Genomic DNA, 17,606 nt, shown 5'->3' on the forward strand with positions numbered 1-17,606 from the left:
TCACCAACAGACCAAATACTTATAAATTACACAGCAATAGCAGCATAATAACATTTTGCATACATATTACTTGCTGAGAATTAGATAAGAAGATCGATAACACTCTACTGTCAGCAGCTGTTAACTTAGCTTAGCACAAAGACTAGAAACAGGTGAAAACAGCTTTGTCCAAAGGTAAAAAAATCCGTCTAACAGCACCTCGAAAGCCCAGTGACATCATACTTCTATCTCATTTGTTTTAACTGTATAAAAAAATAAGACATGTTTCAGTTTTATGAGGGGTTATGTGCAGGACAGGACCATTACACATAACCGTCTCGTAAAAATAGACATGTTAAACAAACATCCCCCCCGTTTCTAGTCTTTTTTGTGACCAATTATCTATTAAATCTGGAAACATGTACACAGAGGCACACACAAAAAAAAAGAAATAAGCAATTTCAGTCCTATGGTGAGGTGAGTAAGACACACTTCAGTGCAATCCCTCCTACAAAAAGCAAGGGCAATGCCTCTTAGACTAGGGAGGAGAGAAACAAAAAAACGCAAAGAGAGAAATAATCTAAGAAGAGAAAATGACAATAACAGAAAAACAAAATGCAGCAATTCCAGATCCTGTCCTAACCCTACAAAAAAAAGAGAAAAAAGAAAGGGGTTTTCAGTTTTTATGCTAAGCTAAGCTAGCCTGCTGCTGGCTCTAGCTTCATTTTTAGCGTACATACAGGAAAGTGATATATAATCTTCTTCTCATCTAATGCTAAGCAAGAAAGCAAATACGTATTAAACATATTTGGCCAATAGGTCAAACTATTTCTTTGAGATGAACCTCATCTGGTTGAAAAACATGTATGAGAATTTCAAAGAACTATGCCTTTACATTGCAAATTGACCAACTGGAATAATAAACATTTAGCTTCCATGGCTTTTTTGATTAAATCTTGACTCTCTGACAGGAGAAGTAATACAGTTTGGTTAGATACATTTTCAATTTTAAGAGAACCCTCCAGAATATCATTTTCTTCATTAAAATGGTAATGGCAACTTCAAATGCCACAATTTTATATTATTTTATATATAAAATTTTTTGAATGCTTCGCCATGTTTCATTTTGAACTCTGCATGTAGGACATTACTGCAGAAGTCATCACCATAGGCAAAGAGTCGTCATGTTTGGTCCTCAGTGCTCATGTGTAAACAGCCTACTGATTCCCTGTATATTGCAGCCACTGAAGTATCAATTTATCGTGTCATGTGTGCTCACTTATCTGGCATTACAGAGTAATGAATGTGACAAGTGTCTAAGATTACTTGCACAGCAGATTATTACTTCTTTTTTATAGTAAGCTGACAATAAAACACTGTCTCACCTACAACACAGTCTAAAACAGTGATTCAGTGAGGTGAGAGGGAAAAGAAAGTGTGTCTCAGTGATAGATAGATTCTCAGGAGCACACCTATCTCTTTAGCCTCTGTTACTTAGAGTGACAGTAAAGTCTCTGCTATACCTGCAGCAGAAATTACTTCAGGCACCTGATGGAGTACTGCACTGAATTCAAACAACCTGAAGTATATTTTATAAGTAACCTAGAGTATACTACAGCTTTGAATTGTGCGCAGAACTCGTAGAGAATTTCTCTCCCTCCCTCATCTGATACTGAAGAAGAGGAGGCCCCCTGGGGAACAAGCAGAGCCTTTAGGGGCAGAGCCTAAAGAGGTGCAGAGGGGATTTACAGTGTGTCACAGTAGTGTTGCACTGTAGCAAGTACAATTTACTGTAGACACAGGTGTTTACAGTAGGGGTTCATTACAATACAAGGTGGCATCAGTCTGGTAGCAGAAAAAGCAATATACGAAATACGAGAGCTATCAGGGTTTAATTTCACTTCACAGTTTTAAGATATAGAAGTACAAAAACTGAATTTATTAATAAGGTGTACAGTTTTTACAGTGTCTGCTCTGCATGCCCAGTACCCCCTGCTATGGGTGAGCCCTTTCTTCCAGGACTCTCAGGGAGCGGGCTAGATTATGGTTTAAATAGTTGCAGAAATCATCTTTGGAGTTATAATTCAGGAGGCTTATGTTAAAGGAAGCTCCACATACAGTCTGACCCTACCCACATCTGACAAAATGCAACCTTGATGATTTTTCCTATTTCAAACATTGATGGACATCACAGAATTACTTTGTTGGTAAATGTACTGATCTTAGTTCATTATGCCTATTATACCATATCTTGGTCACCTGACTGAATACTGTGCTGTACATATGAAAGCACCTTTGTTGTTCTTGACTGTATCTACAGTAATATAGAGCTGAAACTAATGGTTATAGAGCAATTATTGATTTAATTTATTTCATTACTCAATGAATTGCTTAGTCTACTAAATATATAGATACTGGAAAATGCTCAAAAAGGCCAAGGTGGCATCTTTAAATTGCTTGATTTATCTGACCAATAGGTTAAACCCTCAAATATTTCATTTACAATGAAATAAAACAGCACATTCTCACATTTGAGAATCTAGAACCAACAAATATTTGTGACTGCTATCAATTATTGTTGATTCATATTGCATAATCATTAAATTAACCTATTGTGCAGCACTACTGTAATATGCACAATTCAACATTTTTAATGTGATTCTATTGCCCCTTTTTAAATGTCTGTTGTATGTTTTCTTTATGTTTGTGCTCTGTGTATAAGTTCTGTTTTGTGTGTTGGTCGTACCAACAGCCTGGGGGGCGAGAATCTGGGTGAAGCCAGCTGAGAAGGTGATGAGGACTACAGGGTAGGTGACCCAGGCCAGATACTGCAGAAACACATTACTGTCCAGACCACCGTACATCCACTTCTGTGCTGTGGACACACACACAAAACCAGGGCAGACATGTAAACCACAATCCAATATATCCAACAACGCAGAACACAAAATACACACAGTAAGAAAGAGTGTATGCATGTATGGATATATACCGTACACTTCACAAACAACAGCTTTATATGTCTTGCAAGTATTTAATTAGTTAAGGTAAACATGTCATGAGGACAAATAATGCACATACACACACGCACAGCTAAACACACGCACACAGAGCTGCGTGTGTGTCTGTCTGTGTGTGTGTGTCTCCTAAGGACAAGTGGTTAGTCTTTAATGTTTACTTCTCTTTGACAGCACAACACACACACACAGAGCCTTAGAAATCCATTTGAATTAGAGCTGTTCCCGTGAGGTTTCAGATCAGCTCTTACAACTTCCTTCATCATTTTAATACTTCTACCTTCCGCTTCCTGGAATGTAGAGTTGACTCAAATCCCCCGTTCACAATCATATCCTCACTCAGTTTCCTGCCTCCACATTGCAGGTAGATGAATAATGCCATAAGAGGTCTTCCATCCATCCCTTGATCCACCTTGACTGCTTCTGTATTTACTACTGTATTTCTTCCTTTCTATCTTCATTTCCTTAGAGCCTACTACTCCCCCTTGCTTCTATCCCTTTAACAAATGTGTTAAGTCACCATAGGCAACACATTGATATTTTCTGCACTAAGTTCCAGTGGTTGTCCCAAGAGCTCAATCCTAAATACAATATAGCTCTATTTACGAGCTCCTGTTGGGCCAGATCATTCAAAAACAACCCTTTTCATTGCAATGGTATACAGTTATCTCCAGAGTTTATCTTCCAGAACCCACTGCAATAAAAACATGTTGGATGGCTCATATGTTTCTCCAGCTGAATGAAATTAATCTGAGAGAACTGCAGGCTTTAATTCTAATGGCACTATAAGTCAAAAACAGGCTTTGACAGATTTATACTAAACTACACACTAACAAGTATAACTGGCACCTGTCTCTTTTAGCCCCCCTCCCCTCCTGCTCTGATTGGTCAGCGTTTTCAGGTCTTCCGCATCTGTACTGTCATAGTCTCTGGACCGTCATTGCATCCAGAAAATGACTGTCACGGCACAGTAGTGAAGTAGCATCACCCATTTACCTTTATATGGTATAGTTGTGACATCACAACCGTATGGAAGTCTCGACAGCTCGTTTAAAGGCACCCTTTCTGAATATGGGCTCTGTGCATTTCTCTGTCGTTTGTGCGTTTTGATACTTTCACAGTATTAATATAGCACCTTGACCTGCTTTATAAATCAAAAGACATGGAAATCTCACTTTTTTAAAATATGGAACATTTAATAAATAAAGTTGATCCTTGCATTCTCCAACCTTCTATCCCTTCCTCCCTGTCTTGATCCATGTATCATCTATCATAAATAATGTATCCCCTCCTTGTTTCTAACAATGCATCCTTTACTTTTGAAATGACCCGCATTTGCCTCTGCGTTCATTGACACTGTTCATGCCCCAAACTAAGGTACAGAATCCAATCCCTCCCTCCATCCTTGCCTCACCTTGTAGACAGATGGCAATGCAGAAGTCCATCACCCAGCTGACCAGGGCCATGAGGAGTCCCAGCAGGATGAGGAAGATCCAGTCCTCCCCGACCCGTGAGATCAGGAACTTCTGACAGCGAACCGTGCAGACTGCAGAGATGGCAAGAACACAACATAACATGTTAGTGGACTACAAAAACCTCACACTACAACTACATTACCCAGGAATTGGCACTGAGGTTTGGACAGTGCAAACAGTATTGGATCTATTAGCCAATCTTGGCAACACAGTTGCTGTGTTTCCATCCAACACTTTTGAAATGCTGAGCAACAGTAAAGATGTTGCTGCCCAATAATCCACTCAATCCTGAATATTGTTTTACTTTGTTTTGATGAGTAGTAGCAGTAACCCCCATAGGGGAGTCAACACATTTTTTTGAAAATTGTAAAATCTATAATTTCTCCCCAAATTTAATCAGTGGTGTCTGATACGTGATGGATGGATAAACAATGGAATCAATCTTAAGTCCACACAAACATACAACGTGGCAATTTAGGTAAGACTTTAATTTACTTGAAGGCTCTACAGTATGTTACTATGTTTGACACTAACAATGGGGAAAATAGAGACAGAGCTTTGAGACTGTCATTTGAGTTAAGTTTAGAGATAAATTTCCTTTAAGACTTAAACTAGATTTAAACTAGTATTAATTTATTCATTAAGGAAATGCATTTTTTTTATGTGCTACTTATCCAAAATGTCTTTATATTGACAAAAACTTATTTCTTTTTTTTATTGATAAAAGCCGGGATGGAAAGCCAGCTACTGTACCTTTGATGTAGAAGTGAAATGCTGAAAAAGTTATATGACCTTAGAAATAAACAGTTTTACCAGCATCAACTACGTCCAGCAGAGGTTATCACACAGCACTAGGTTATGACAGAAACTCAAAGACTGTATGGTCCCCTTGTGTTAAGATTATTACCTGCAATGTAATGGGGCAAGAGACTGAAGACAAAACAGACTACACTGATCTACTACACTGAATGTATATTAAACGCACTACACAAGTCACAGCAAGTGGATGCACTAAAAGCAAAACACACACACACAAAGCAGTGCATTAAGAACAATCAGATCTGCTTTACTCACCTGCAAGTAACAGGAAACTAAGATTCACAATTTGCTGTATAACACTCGGTCAGAGACATTCATACACAGTTACTAATTCAGAAAAATTAAGGTGCTAACATGAATCAAGCTCTGCACACTAAAATATGTTTCTGAAAACTTTTGAAGCAAGAAAAAATACAGTAACAGAATATTGATTCATATTTGATCAGCACTGCCTAGTTTGACAGTTAGATTTCTCGGCTCAGATTGGATGTTTGGCTTCGGGTGCGGTGGAATCTTGCAAAAGCCATTACTTAGGGGCATCAGGAGGCAAGGCAAAGGAACCTGATCTTTTTCATAGTTTATCTGATTTATGTAGCACTATCTTACATAAATATTAGTGACAAATATGGCAAAACCTATTTGTTCTAAAAGTTACCAACTGAATCTTTAATGGGAACACAGTGACTATACAGTAGCATAACGGTAATGAATGAGTTAGCCATTGGCCCATATGACTTAATGTTATCTTCTCTTGGTTCTTTTGAAAATAGTCTGTGTGACTGTGTGAAACAGACAAGAACTAAAAAGGCAACAATGTATTTCCTTCTTTTCTCCCCCTTGGCCTGGACCAACTAAACCGAACTACAGGTGTGAAAGCGACCCTTTGGAGAACACAAACCTTTGCCAAGGCTGCACAATTCTCCAAACTACATTTGGATCTGCATCACATTACATTACACATGTGCCAGATATTTGTTTCTATTCAAGTGAAGTATTTAATGAGAAAATAATGTACATGTTCAAAAATGCCCAATACATTTAAATGTTATGGAGCCAGGTGTCAGCAGATCACTGGCTGAAGTGCTTCTACCTATTGCATGAGTACAATTATTTGGTGGCAAATTAGGACTAATGGCCTTGGACTATATAACAGACTATTAGTATCAAAGAAGTGTTTAAAGGTGTTAGCACAGAGCACCAAAGCCAAAGATTTAGCAGAGACTTGCAGAGTATATTTAATTGGTAAGTGGCTGAAATGTAAAAAGAAAAACATCTCTAAAACATAAAAAGAAATTGATTTTTAGAGTCGAGGCAAGACTAGTCTATATCCGTTGCGTTCCACTTTCGCTGCAGGAAATTCCGCCAGATGCATGTATTTTCCGTTTCCTTCTGCTTTCTTTGTGTTGGAATTTTAAATTCGGTGGATTTATGATGACTATTGTTGACTGCTCCTCAGATCTCTGCAGGGTAAATTGAGACAGCTAGCTAGACTATCTGTCCAATCTGAGTTTTCTCTCGTACGACTATTTTGCAGCGGCTCTGTGCTGAGTTTAGCACCATCCGTGACGATTCTGATTAGTTTAAAGAAATGCCATTAAACCAGAGCATGTTTTCCTCCCATCCCCGAATGCTGTGTGGAGTAGCCAGACTCTCCTTCAGCGCGCTTTGGAGGAGGGTCTGGCAAAGCAAGACTAAGGCAAGACTGACACCTCTGTTTGACTGACAGACAGGGAGAAGAAAAAAAGAGACAGAAAGTGAGAGTGGGCAGGAAGTGCATGATATATACTGCAGGGATGGAGAGAAAAATGCAGATACATACTTACACACCAACACACATACATGCACACATTCCCCAATCAACACCTTCAGGAGCTGTCAAACACACATGCTGGCAAAGGGTGTGCAAGCACATTCACAAACACACACACAATCATTGATTAGCCTTTGCTTTCTATCACTCCACAGACTAGTGGACAGACAGTTATGGGAAAATTCTGAGAAATAGGCTTCATACATGTGTATATTAAGATTTAGTTTGAGCATGTGTATGTGTGTGTGTGTGTGTGTGTGTGTGTGTGTGCGTCATCTAACCCCTAAGGGCCGTCTGTGTTCTTTGACCCCTTCTGTCATCCAGACACTAGTCAGTGTAAATGATTGTTAGTGTGTATGTTTGTGTATGAGAGAATGCATGTGTGCAGACATGATTTCTTTGTACTTCCAAACATGGAGTGTGTGTCTGGCAGCAAGTGTAATCTTGTCTTTTTGGAGATGTAATTCAGTTAGCTCTGTCTGTGCTGTTATTGTTTAATAGCTTTGTCTGTGGTACACACACACACACACACACACACACACACACACACACACACACACACGGACCCTGCAGACTGCTTGCTGACTTTATTCTTCATGGCATGCAATAAGCAGCATGCTAGTTCCCAATCACTCTCATTGCCTTCTGACTCACCCTCTGCACCACTTTCCCCTTTCATCCCTCCCCTCCCTGATCCAATTATCTCTCTCTCCACTCTCTCTTCTTCTTCTTCTTCTTCTTCTTCTTCTTCTTCTTCTTCTGCTTTCTGGTAATCACATTCAACCTCTGACTTTACCTCTTATCTTTTCCTCTACCTCTCAGGTCTTATCTGCTGCCCTCCACTCCTCATTTCCACACTTGTTCCTTTCTTTGCACTCTCACCTCTCTCACCCCTCTCTCTCTATCCATTCATTTCATTCTTGCTTGCCCGCTTGCTCACTCTCTCCTCGGCAAGAAACATAATGCCGACATACCTGCTGAGACTAATTTAGGTTGCCTTGGATACACAGCGCATCTAGTTCCTTGACTTGGCATTAAAAAACTGTGGGTGAGTGTGCACATGTCTGCTTCTGTTTATTTTGGGTTAGGCAACACAGTTTTGAAAACTGTTTTCGGACTGAAACTACTGATACTAGATATGTAATGCTAATACCATTTTAAAGGGGCATTCCAGCAAAGTTAGTATTGCACTTTTAGAAAATTGAGGTACTTGCAAGAGACATTAAAAAAAATGGTTGAAATTGTTTCAGCAGAGGCCTAGTGATGGTGAAGCTCCAAAACACTGGGTCCTAAGCTTCCCACAATGCAACTTGACAGTCTTTCATTAGACCTTCTCTGTCTGGCAGGAGAAGGAGGTCAACAGAATGAAAACACACACACACACACACACACACACACACACACACACACACCTTAGAGGAAAATCATTAACAGCGCAGGTTCCCTGCAACTGCTCCCACGTAAAACCAAATTATTCAAATCACCTCCTCATTTGTTATGCAAGGAGACAGCTATATATGGGTGTAAAGGCTAAAAAAGCCTACCATTAATGCCTCAATTTTGCCATTGTCATGCCAATGAGGCCTATCCCCATTTTGTGTGTATGTGCTCCCACATTTATTATATAGATTCACGCGTAAGTAAGAGATTCAATTAAAATGCCTGTGTTTTAAACCACCATCTTAATTAGATTAGAATTAATATAGATAGGCAAATCTGATCATTCAGCTCTTCTGCTTTCTAAACAGAAACTTTTAAAAATAGAGGGAGGGCGAGATACAGTACAGTATATACAGTGCAGTATTTATCCTATGCAGAGATGTATAGTAACAAAGTAGAACTACTTCACTACTGTACTTAAGTACTAAAAGGCTATATCTGTACTCTACTGGAGTATTATTTTTTTCTCCTACTTCCACTTTTACGTGAGTACATATTTTCGATGAGTTTAATACTTTTACTCACAAACATTTTTTATGTGCTGCATCGTTACTCGTTACTGTTGTGAATTTGTCACGCTACGGAGACTGTGTAGGTTACGGCGTGTGTAGTTACGGCTATGTAAGTTACGTAAGAAATCCCCGAGATCGTTTTGTGTTTCTTTTCATTACGGTCACCTGTTCAGAAGTCAGAGACGATGTAAGTTTGTACTCTTTCTATTTAGCTATTGTTAAGCTATTCCTGAGTTGTTTTAGTCTGCAATGAGTACTGAATGTTAACTGTTTAACCCTGTGATGTGAAGCTGCTAGTTTATCTGTATTTTGCTAGCTTGCTAAAGTTCCACTGTTCATCACACATGTTACTAGTTAGTGTGTGATACGTTTTTTGGGGCTTTAATCGTTACTGTGCTGGAGAGGATGTTCATAATAACGGTCTAATAACGCCCATTTTAGCCAAAAGCTGCACTGGACGAAATGTCACTCTCCTGCAACAATGTTTCAGGCTGATCTAGCTAAGCTGTAGCCTAAGTAACAACCGTGCAAAAGAACAAAGTGGCCAGTTTAATATACAGTAGCAGTTAATGTTGACACTGTACACCTTGTTTAGAGCTTCAGATGTGCAGATGAAATACATATGGCTGGAATAGTGAGCAAGAGGAGAGAGTACTCACATTTGGCCCATGATGAAGAAGGTTTAATGGATGGAAACGAAAAGAAACACTGCCTTGACAATTACCAAAACACACTATTGTGTAAAAACTTTAGAAAAATCCAAACAAGAATGAAGAATTTCCCATCAAAAAAATCAGACTGAGTGTCTCTTGCTGTATACGAGATATGGCAAGAGGCACTCAATCGGACAGTTGGATTTTAAGGTGGCTCTATGAAATAGAGTTAGCACATCACAGTGGAATTATTTCAGTTGTCAGTTATCTGACATAAAATAACAAAAATAATTATATTCGCTAGCTGTGGTCAGACAGTAGCCTCCATCGAAGATGAACAACTGACCCATGTTACTTGAATTAACTACAACAAAATGTATATGCAGTTTATAGTACTTATACAGAAGTGGTGGTGCTGTCAGAATCAGACAATTATATTTTTATAATTATATATACATCTATTCATTTCTAAAATATATAGCCTATTTATTTATTTATTAATTTCATATGTATTTTACAAAGTCCGTTCCCACGAGTCTATTACCGTAATTTCATTGCCACTCTCTCCCTCTGTTTATCCAATCAGATTTCCCCCTGCGCTGTCTCTGGGTGAAAAATCTACTCTGAAGCCTTCAGAATTTCAAGTGAATCCCTCTACTGTTTAAGCAAATAGGGACGATGTCGTCAATTGTCATATTCTTTAGCCAATCAAATTTCGAGTTTGCCCTGTTGGGCGTATTCTTTTACAGGACAGAGCCTTCTAGCTGGCCCAAGTACCTTGCCACTATCGGACCAGTTAGTATACGGTGGCCGAAAAGCAAAACTAGCTAGCATCACATAACCGTAGCAGTAAGGTTAGTTAAAGTTTGTTTAGAGTTTTAGATGTAAAGTTAATGAAAGAAAGGTGGATGTACTTTTTCTTGAAATGATGAGCAGCTTTTGTTAAGTTGAATGGATTTTTCTGCATTTTAGTAAAATGATTTTAATAGCTATTACTGCTTACTTTAGATTGTTATTGCCGGTGTTAAAGATTTGTGCAGTGTCAGTGGCCGCTGTGCCCTTGTGTGTGTGGTGTCATGTGTGATGTTGAGCCCCAGCAGCTTGGCTGGAACTTGTGGGGAAGCCTGTTGATTTCTGACTGTGTTATTTGTGTTGTTCATTGCTTTGTGGTCATCGTATGAGTAAATGTGACCGACTGTTGTGGGTTTGTTTTTGTTTCTTTGGTAATTACATTAATTTGGACTATATGGGATGCAGCATCATGTCATACTGCATGGAAGTGATGGCTCCAGTCACCATGTCTTCTTGTCTCTGCAATAGTGTATTGAAACTCTCTAGGTGTTGAGCCTTGTGTTAAATCACTTTATTCCACATGATAATGCCCTAGTGTCATGGTGAGGTTATTCAAAGGTGGTTTAATTGCTGTATGATAGTACTGAAGGCCCAGGTGTAAAATACAGAGCCCGCTACTGAGAAATGGATTATCTGATACGGCTTTTAGGATAGTTTTGTCTGTTTTGAACTCTCTGCCTCAATTTCCTCAAAGTTCAGCATCATCAAGATGGTTTGCAATAATCAATGAAACAAGTGAGCTTGTTAAGGTTGACCGAAATCGATATACACACGAAAGCTCAGCGTGGATTTACCTCGTGCTGATCACTGTGATTCCATTAAAATTAACTGATTTTCGAAATAAGTTGTTTGTGCAGCTGCAGACAAAAGGGAAATGAAGGAAGAAAAGGCAGCACAGGAGAAAATGGAGTTACGTCGAAGAAGAAAAGGGTAAAAACTAACAAGACAAATTGGCCCCTAAAGACAGAAAAGAAACGTTGCTTGAGTTATAAAACCAACAATGCATCTGTAAATGTTTCCTCTTTTACTTAATATGGCCATCTCCATTCCCTCAGCACACTATAACCGAGCATCTCCTTCTTGCTCTTCCCTCCATTCCTCCTTCATGTTAATGTGTTGTCTATGCTAATGAGATGTAAAAGAAGGTTATGTTTATGTAAATGTGCTGTAACGGCAGTGGCGGCAGTCCCGGGCGAGCAGGCAAATCGCCTCGTCTCACACTCAATCACTTTGTTTGCTCGTCGAGTAACGACGGTTGTGACACCAGTCTTATGGCTGCAGTACAATGTCTGCCTAATGAGGTGTAATGGTGTATACTCACACACACATCTACACAAACACAAACAGGCCAGCACAATCCCCAGAGTTATTATGCAAAAGTAGCCTCCGCACCCCTATTTATTCCCTTCCGAAAAGCATGTGATATATGCTTACATTTTCTTAAAGGAGTAACACTAAAATCCACACGCTCAACTGGGATATTTTTCTGCATTTAAGAGCAGGGAAAAGTCATCAGATATCATCAAGTGGACTTGTTATAAATGTTGCAAGATTCTTCCAAGAACCAAATAAGGTTTTAGTTTTGGGTCAGAACTCTTGGCGAGGGGGGACGTTAATCTGCTGAACATCTGAAGCTCAAGTCTGAGTCTTATGTTACTTATAATTTTTGGCTGGACTTCAGCAAGGAGAGGACAGTCCTATGAACACGGTCGGTCGAGTGTTCGAGTTTGGTTGTTGCTCTTTCAATATGAATAGGCGCTAGTAATGTCTTTGCCTCTGCAATCAATCATCTGATCCACTGAGCAATACATATGATAAATAAATACATACATGTACATGGTTATTGTTAATGCACAATGTGTTTGGGCACACACACTGACTGTGAGACTCACGCAATTTCCACTTTTCACGTTGGATATGTACATGCGGGCGGCAGCAACGCATGCGCATATTAATGTTAACAATAAACAGCTGACAAATCTGAAACTGATTAGCCTTCCACTTACTGTGTAGTGTTTTATTCAATGTGTTAAAAATGATTCATGTTTCTGATTTCTATCCCACCTGTCCTCAGAATCAGCAGCTGTAGGTACGTTCTCTGCACAGAGCGTTTGTTTTTATCTCTTTACCTCCATAAGTTGATGGTTAGTTGCTGCTCTGTGCCCACAAGGGGACACTGTGCCCTCTATTTTCGCAAACCCAGATCCAATCAGGTGCCAAACACACTTTGGTTAATTTCAACAGCTCAAGTTCAGCCCAAGTACATAAGCGTAGCAAATTATAGCCTCGTAAAGTGTTTACTTTAATATTGTTTATAATAGTTTAAAGCCCTACCAATATTGAATTTTTAAAGCATATATCAAAAGTTGGGGGGTTTACAAATCCAGTAGCGATATACAGTATATCGGTCACTATTACTTTTTTACATAAAGACAAAATATGAACATTTTTCCCATCAAGATCCCATCAAATTGTTGTTTTGATGAATGGGGACCAATGTCACAAGGCTGAATATTCAGTCACTGCTTTCTGATCGGCAATCTATGTGTGATACTGTTTCTAAATGAAGTCAAAGATCTATAGCTTCTCTGTACTGCCAACATTTATGCCATTACAATATATACGTTAATATCAGCCATATAATTTTACCCAGGCCAATTTGAAGGTTAAATAAATAAAAAATAATTAGGGCTGTCAAACAATTAATTGTTTCTTAATCGCGATTAATTGCTGAATTTCTTTAGTTAATCACAATTAATCGCATGTTTTATCACATTATTAAAATTCTATTATTTTGCATTTCAGAACTGTTTTTAAGTACATATTAACAATGGAAAGCAATTATTACCAGTGCATCTTGATTGAGAATCAAATGAATGCAAAGAAAGTTACTTTATGAACTTGACTTTAAGATTTGTATTTGTTTATTATTTATTTATTTATTTACTGTAAACAAAAGAAAAATGTTGCCCTCTCTGTCTTTGTTGACACTGAAGTTCTGCTGCATTTGCTGGACTGTGTTTAAAGTGTCCAACCAGTTTACGGCATTTTGCCAACACATTTTCAAACCCACTTTCACGAACTGACATTGCAATGGACCTTTGAAGACTATGTCCAACGCAGGGCATGTGTTCGTACGGAGAAAGCAGCCAAACTGGAACTGCTGCAAAGTGCAAACGCTGTCTCATTAACCGGTGATCACTGGATGTCAGTGAGTAATCAAAATTATTTAGGAGTTACTGCACACTATATTGACTATGGTTGGACTTTGCTCTCGTTTGCCTTAACGGTTCGACATACAGAAGAACGACACTATGCTGAAACATGTGCCGAGCACTTCAGCAAAGTTGCAGAGACATGGGGCATTGCAAATAAAGTTACAACTATTGGCACAGACAGTGCACGGAGTATGGTCGCAGCAGCAAGACTTTTGCCGTACGAACACATGCCCTGCGTTGCACATAGTCTTCAAAGGTCCATTGCAATGTCAGTTCGTGAAAGTGGGTTTGAAAATGTGTTGGCAAAATGCCATAAACTGGTTGGACACTTTAAACACAGTCCAGCAAATGCAGCAGAACTTCAATGTCAACAAAGACAGAGAGGGCAACATTTTTCTTTTGTTTATAGTAAATAAATAATTAATTAATAAACAAATACAAAGCTTAAAGTCAAGTTCATAAAGTAATTTTCTTTGCATTAATTTGATTCCCAATCAAGATACACTGGTAATAATTGCTTTCCATTGTTAATATGTACTTAAAAACACTTAAAAACAAACTGAAATGCAAAATAATAGAATTTTTATAATGTGATAAAACATGCGATTAATCTTAACTATAGAAATTCAGCGATTAATCGCGATTAAGAAAAAATGAATCGTTTGACAGCCCTTGTTCTATTGTGTGAGAGGGTTTTTGGATAGTTCATATTTAAAACAAACTTCTATGAGCTAAAACGTGTGTTTACTTGGCATTGAAAATAGCTCAGAGTGGGACCAAATATTTGAACCAATGATTAGAAGCTTCTGTTTGCTTCTGTCAAACACTGGTGATGATGACAATGATAAAGGAAATTAGCTGTGCATCAACACTAAGGATGGGATGATGTGATTGAGAAAGCAGGGGCATGATTTCTCCAGTGGCAACACACACTATGGACACACAGAGTCAAGAAAGGCAGATGGTGCACTAGGGATGGAACGGTTCACTCTGCTAGTCACGGTTCGGGGCGCGTATGTCTTCACAGATTATAGTCAAAAGGCTTGTGCAGAAAAAAAACTTCAAATACAGTTATTTAGGGGAAAAAAGCCTTGCGCCGTAGTGAAACCGCAGTTGGCATGGATGGGGTGTCGAGTGCAGCTGTTAGTCAGTCCTGGTCTGCTGTACTGGAGGATTACGGTTTTAGTTTTTACCTGACAATGACGGAAAAAAGTGGTGGATAAAGTGGCGACTGTGTGCAAGCACTGTGCAACACAAGTGGCTTATGCTAGCGGCAATACTTCCAATTTGAAGATGCATTTACGAAGACATCACGCCAATTTGTCTGTTGAATGTGCAAATGAGGAGAGAGTCGGGTAGGAAAGAACAACTCCTTCTCCCCGCAGAATTTAAACAGCCTCTCCATGCAGATTCAGACAGGGCAATCCAGTCCATAGCTAAAGCATTGGGCGGGTTTATAGCGAAAGATGCAGTCGTGGAGGACGCAGGATTTCAGCATATGATTAAAGTAGGTGGTATGTTGATGGCCTGACGTTGGATTTTTAAAATAAAAATAACAAAGATGCATTCTTTGTTTGCACTAATTAGAAATCCTATTCTTTTTAATAAAGATTTGACAATGAAGAAGTGTTTATGTTCCTTACTGTATGTTCTTAACCAGAATTTTATTAAGGAAACAGTTAATTTTTTTGCCAAATAAATAATTGAAAAGCAAAATGAATTGCCAATGCCCCCCCATACCAAAAAGTTACCAAACTGAACCAATAACTTTCACCCCAAAACTATGACATGACCTGAACTATTTTGTGAACTGTTTCACTCCTATGGGGGCACTGATGATGACAATAACAGTCCATCAACGTAAGTGTGCATTGGGGAAACGTTTCTCTCTCTCTTCGTGTTTGTTTGTGTTAAGCCCAATCACACAGGGGAGAGGTAAGTCATTTCATTTCCTGGATGAAAGCCTGGTGAACCAAAAGCCAATGGACCTGCTGCTAACTCTCTGCACTGCTTCTCTCTTCTCTCTCATCTGCCTCTCTCATTCTATCTTAATTGATTTTATCCATCCAATCATCAGACCTCAACCATCAACTCCCCTGTCTGTCTCTTTCTTTTATTTATTTTCCTCCCTCCTCTCTCTTTTGGTTTCTCCTCACTCTGCCCCCCTCCTACGTTAAGGTACTGCTTCTCCTTTAAATCATCCTTCCGTTTTCGCTCTGCATCCATCCATTTCTCTTTCTCTCTCTTTATTTTTGCCCATCCAGCCCCACCTCTACCCCACCCCCCATATCTACTGTTGCAGAGTCAGCACTTCCGTTCTGCAGTCCTCTGCAGACGCACAAGCGTGCTGATTTACACTTTTATACCCTGGCGTAACCAATTTCTGAGCATTTCCATCACACATGCATTTGTTATTATATAAACTGACACCAACCCACACATGCACACAGTATATACACATATGTATTGTACATATAGTATAAAGTTACTAGCAGTGTATGTATGCTTTCATACATATGGAAATGGGAAATTAAGCAAACACACCATCAATCCTGGGAGGAACAAAAAAGTATTAAAAGTTGCAGACACACACCCTCCACGCAGTTGATGCAAAACCTGTATACATGCATGTGAGCATGTGTGTGTGGCCATGGTACATCCAACTGTTCTTAAGCAGCAGAAAAGAAGGGAGACATTGATCATCATGCTTGTCCGCAGCTTGCACTGCCTAATCAGAACCATTCATCTCCTACGGTATCTCTCACACACACACACACACACACACACACACACACACGCCTAAGATGTTCAGAGCTCTTTATTTCTTTCCATTAGGGCTCGCGGCTAGCTGTAACAAGGCCAGGCAGTGAGAGTTAGTCTTTTTTTGGCACAGAGACACACAGCGGAATGGGAATAATATGCACACAGAGATATTTTTCATGTTGACTGTTGATTACTATGAAGGCACAAGGTGAGTGTGTTTGCAGGTGCCACTTTGCAAACTGCAGGACCTTCACACTTTGGCTTGTGCTTATATTTCTATTACATTTTTGCCTTCACACACATTCATGGTTGGTGTGTGCAGAGTCCAACCGTGTAATGTTTTAACTGATGGCAGCGTTAATACGTTGCAAAGCAAGGGAGACTTTTCTCAAGCGCTTGACAAAGTTGGAGCAACACTTACTGACCACTTATCAAAGATTAATGATGGGATAGTAATGCAGCAGTATTAGCTGTAGCACAGTTGAGTGTGAGGATTGAGGGGTAGTTGGTAGTTGAAAGGGCAGACTGGGAATGATATGAACGTTATTTCACTTGCTTGTTTACCAGAGATAAAGTCCTGGGGTGGAGCTTCCAGAACATACGGGTACCCTGACCCTGGAGGACAAATAGACCACATAACATAGTTAAACACAAGCAGTGTCCCCTTGTGTGTGTGTTTTTATAGATACAGTTTTTCCCCCACACAATCCTTTGTTTTAAACAAATTTCCTTTCCTTTAATGTGAAAAAAGAAAAATCTCTCTTTATCCATTTTTCTACATAACATTATTAGTTTGTGATTGATGTCAGCCGTGTGCAAACTCAGCAGCACGACAAATGACTGAGCAGTGGAGGAGAGTGGGGAAGACGGACGAAGGAGTGATGGAAAATGCAAACCCCCCCACAGGGAAGGAAAAGTGTTGGAAGTGATGAGACGAAGAGGAGGAGAGCGGAGAGTGGGAGATAAGGACGGAGAAAATAAGATGGATAACAAGGAAATATAGAGGAAGAAGAAGAAATAAAATGCAGGCATTTTGATAATGTGTTTGGGTAATGAATGATTAGGCAC

General features: G+C 39.3%; 1 protein-coding gene across 6 annotated transcripts in view; it reads right to left on the reverse strand.

Moving 5' to 3' along the window:
* The window catches only part of LOC116038902 (chloride channel protein 2-like), a 197,285-nt gene that overhangs the window by 100,082 nt on the left and 79,597 nt on the right, over positions 1 to 17,606 (reverse strand). For 4 of the 6 annotated variants that reach the window (XR_004897418.1, XM_036001480.1, XM_036001479.1 and 1 more), the window contains exons 3-5: positions 17,103 to 17,153; positions 4,411 to 4,542; positions 2,726 to 2,854 (exon numbers count right to left, since the gene is read on the reverse strand). Coding sequence is in view for 5 of the 6 variants with exons in the window: in XM_036001480.1 (XP_035857373.1) it covers positions 2,726 to 2,854; positions 4,411 to 4,542; positions 17,103 to 17,153 (312 nt within the window). In the remaining variant the exon portion in view is untranslated. The remainder of the gene's footprint in view (positions 1 to 2,725; positions 2,855 to 4,410; positions 4,543 to 17,102; positions 17,154 to 17,606) is intronic. The other 2 variants (XM_036001482.1, XM_036001481.1) reach the window with 1 other exon arrangement.

Source organism: Sander lucioperca, chromosome 5, assembly GCF_008315115.2.
Source record: "Sander lucioperca isolate FBNREF2018 chromosome 5, SLUC_FBN_1.2, whole genome shotgun sequence".
NCBI classification, from domain to species: Eukaryota; Metazoa; Chordata; class Actinopteri; order Perciformes; family Percidae; genus Sander; species Sander lucioperca.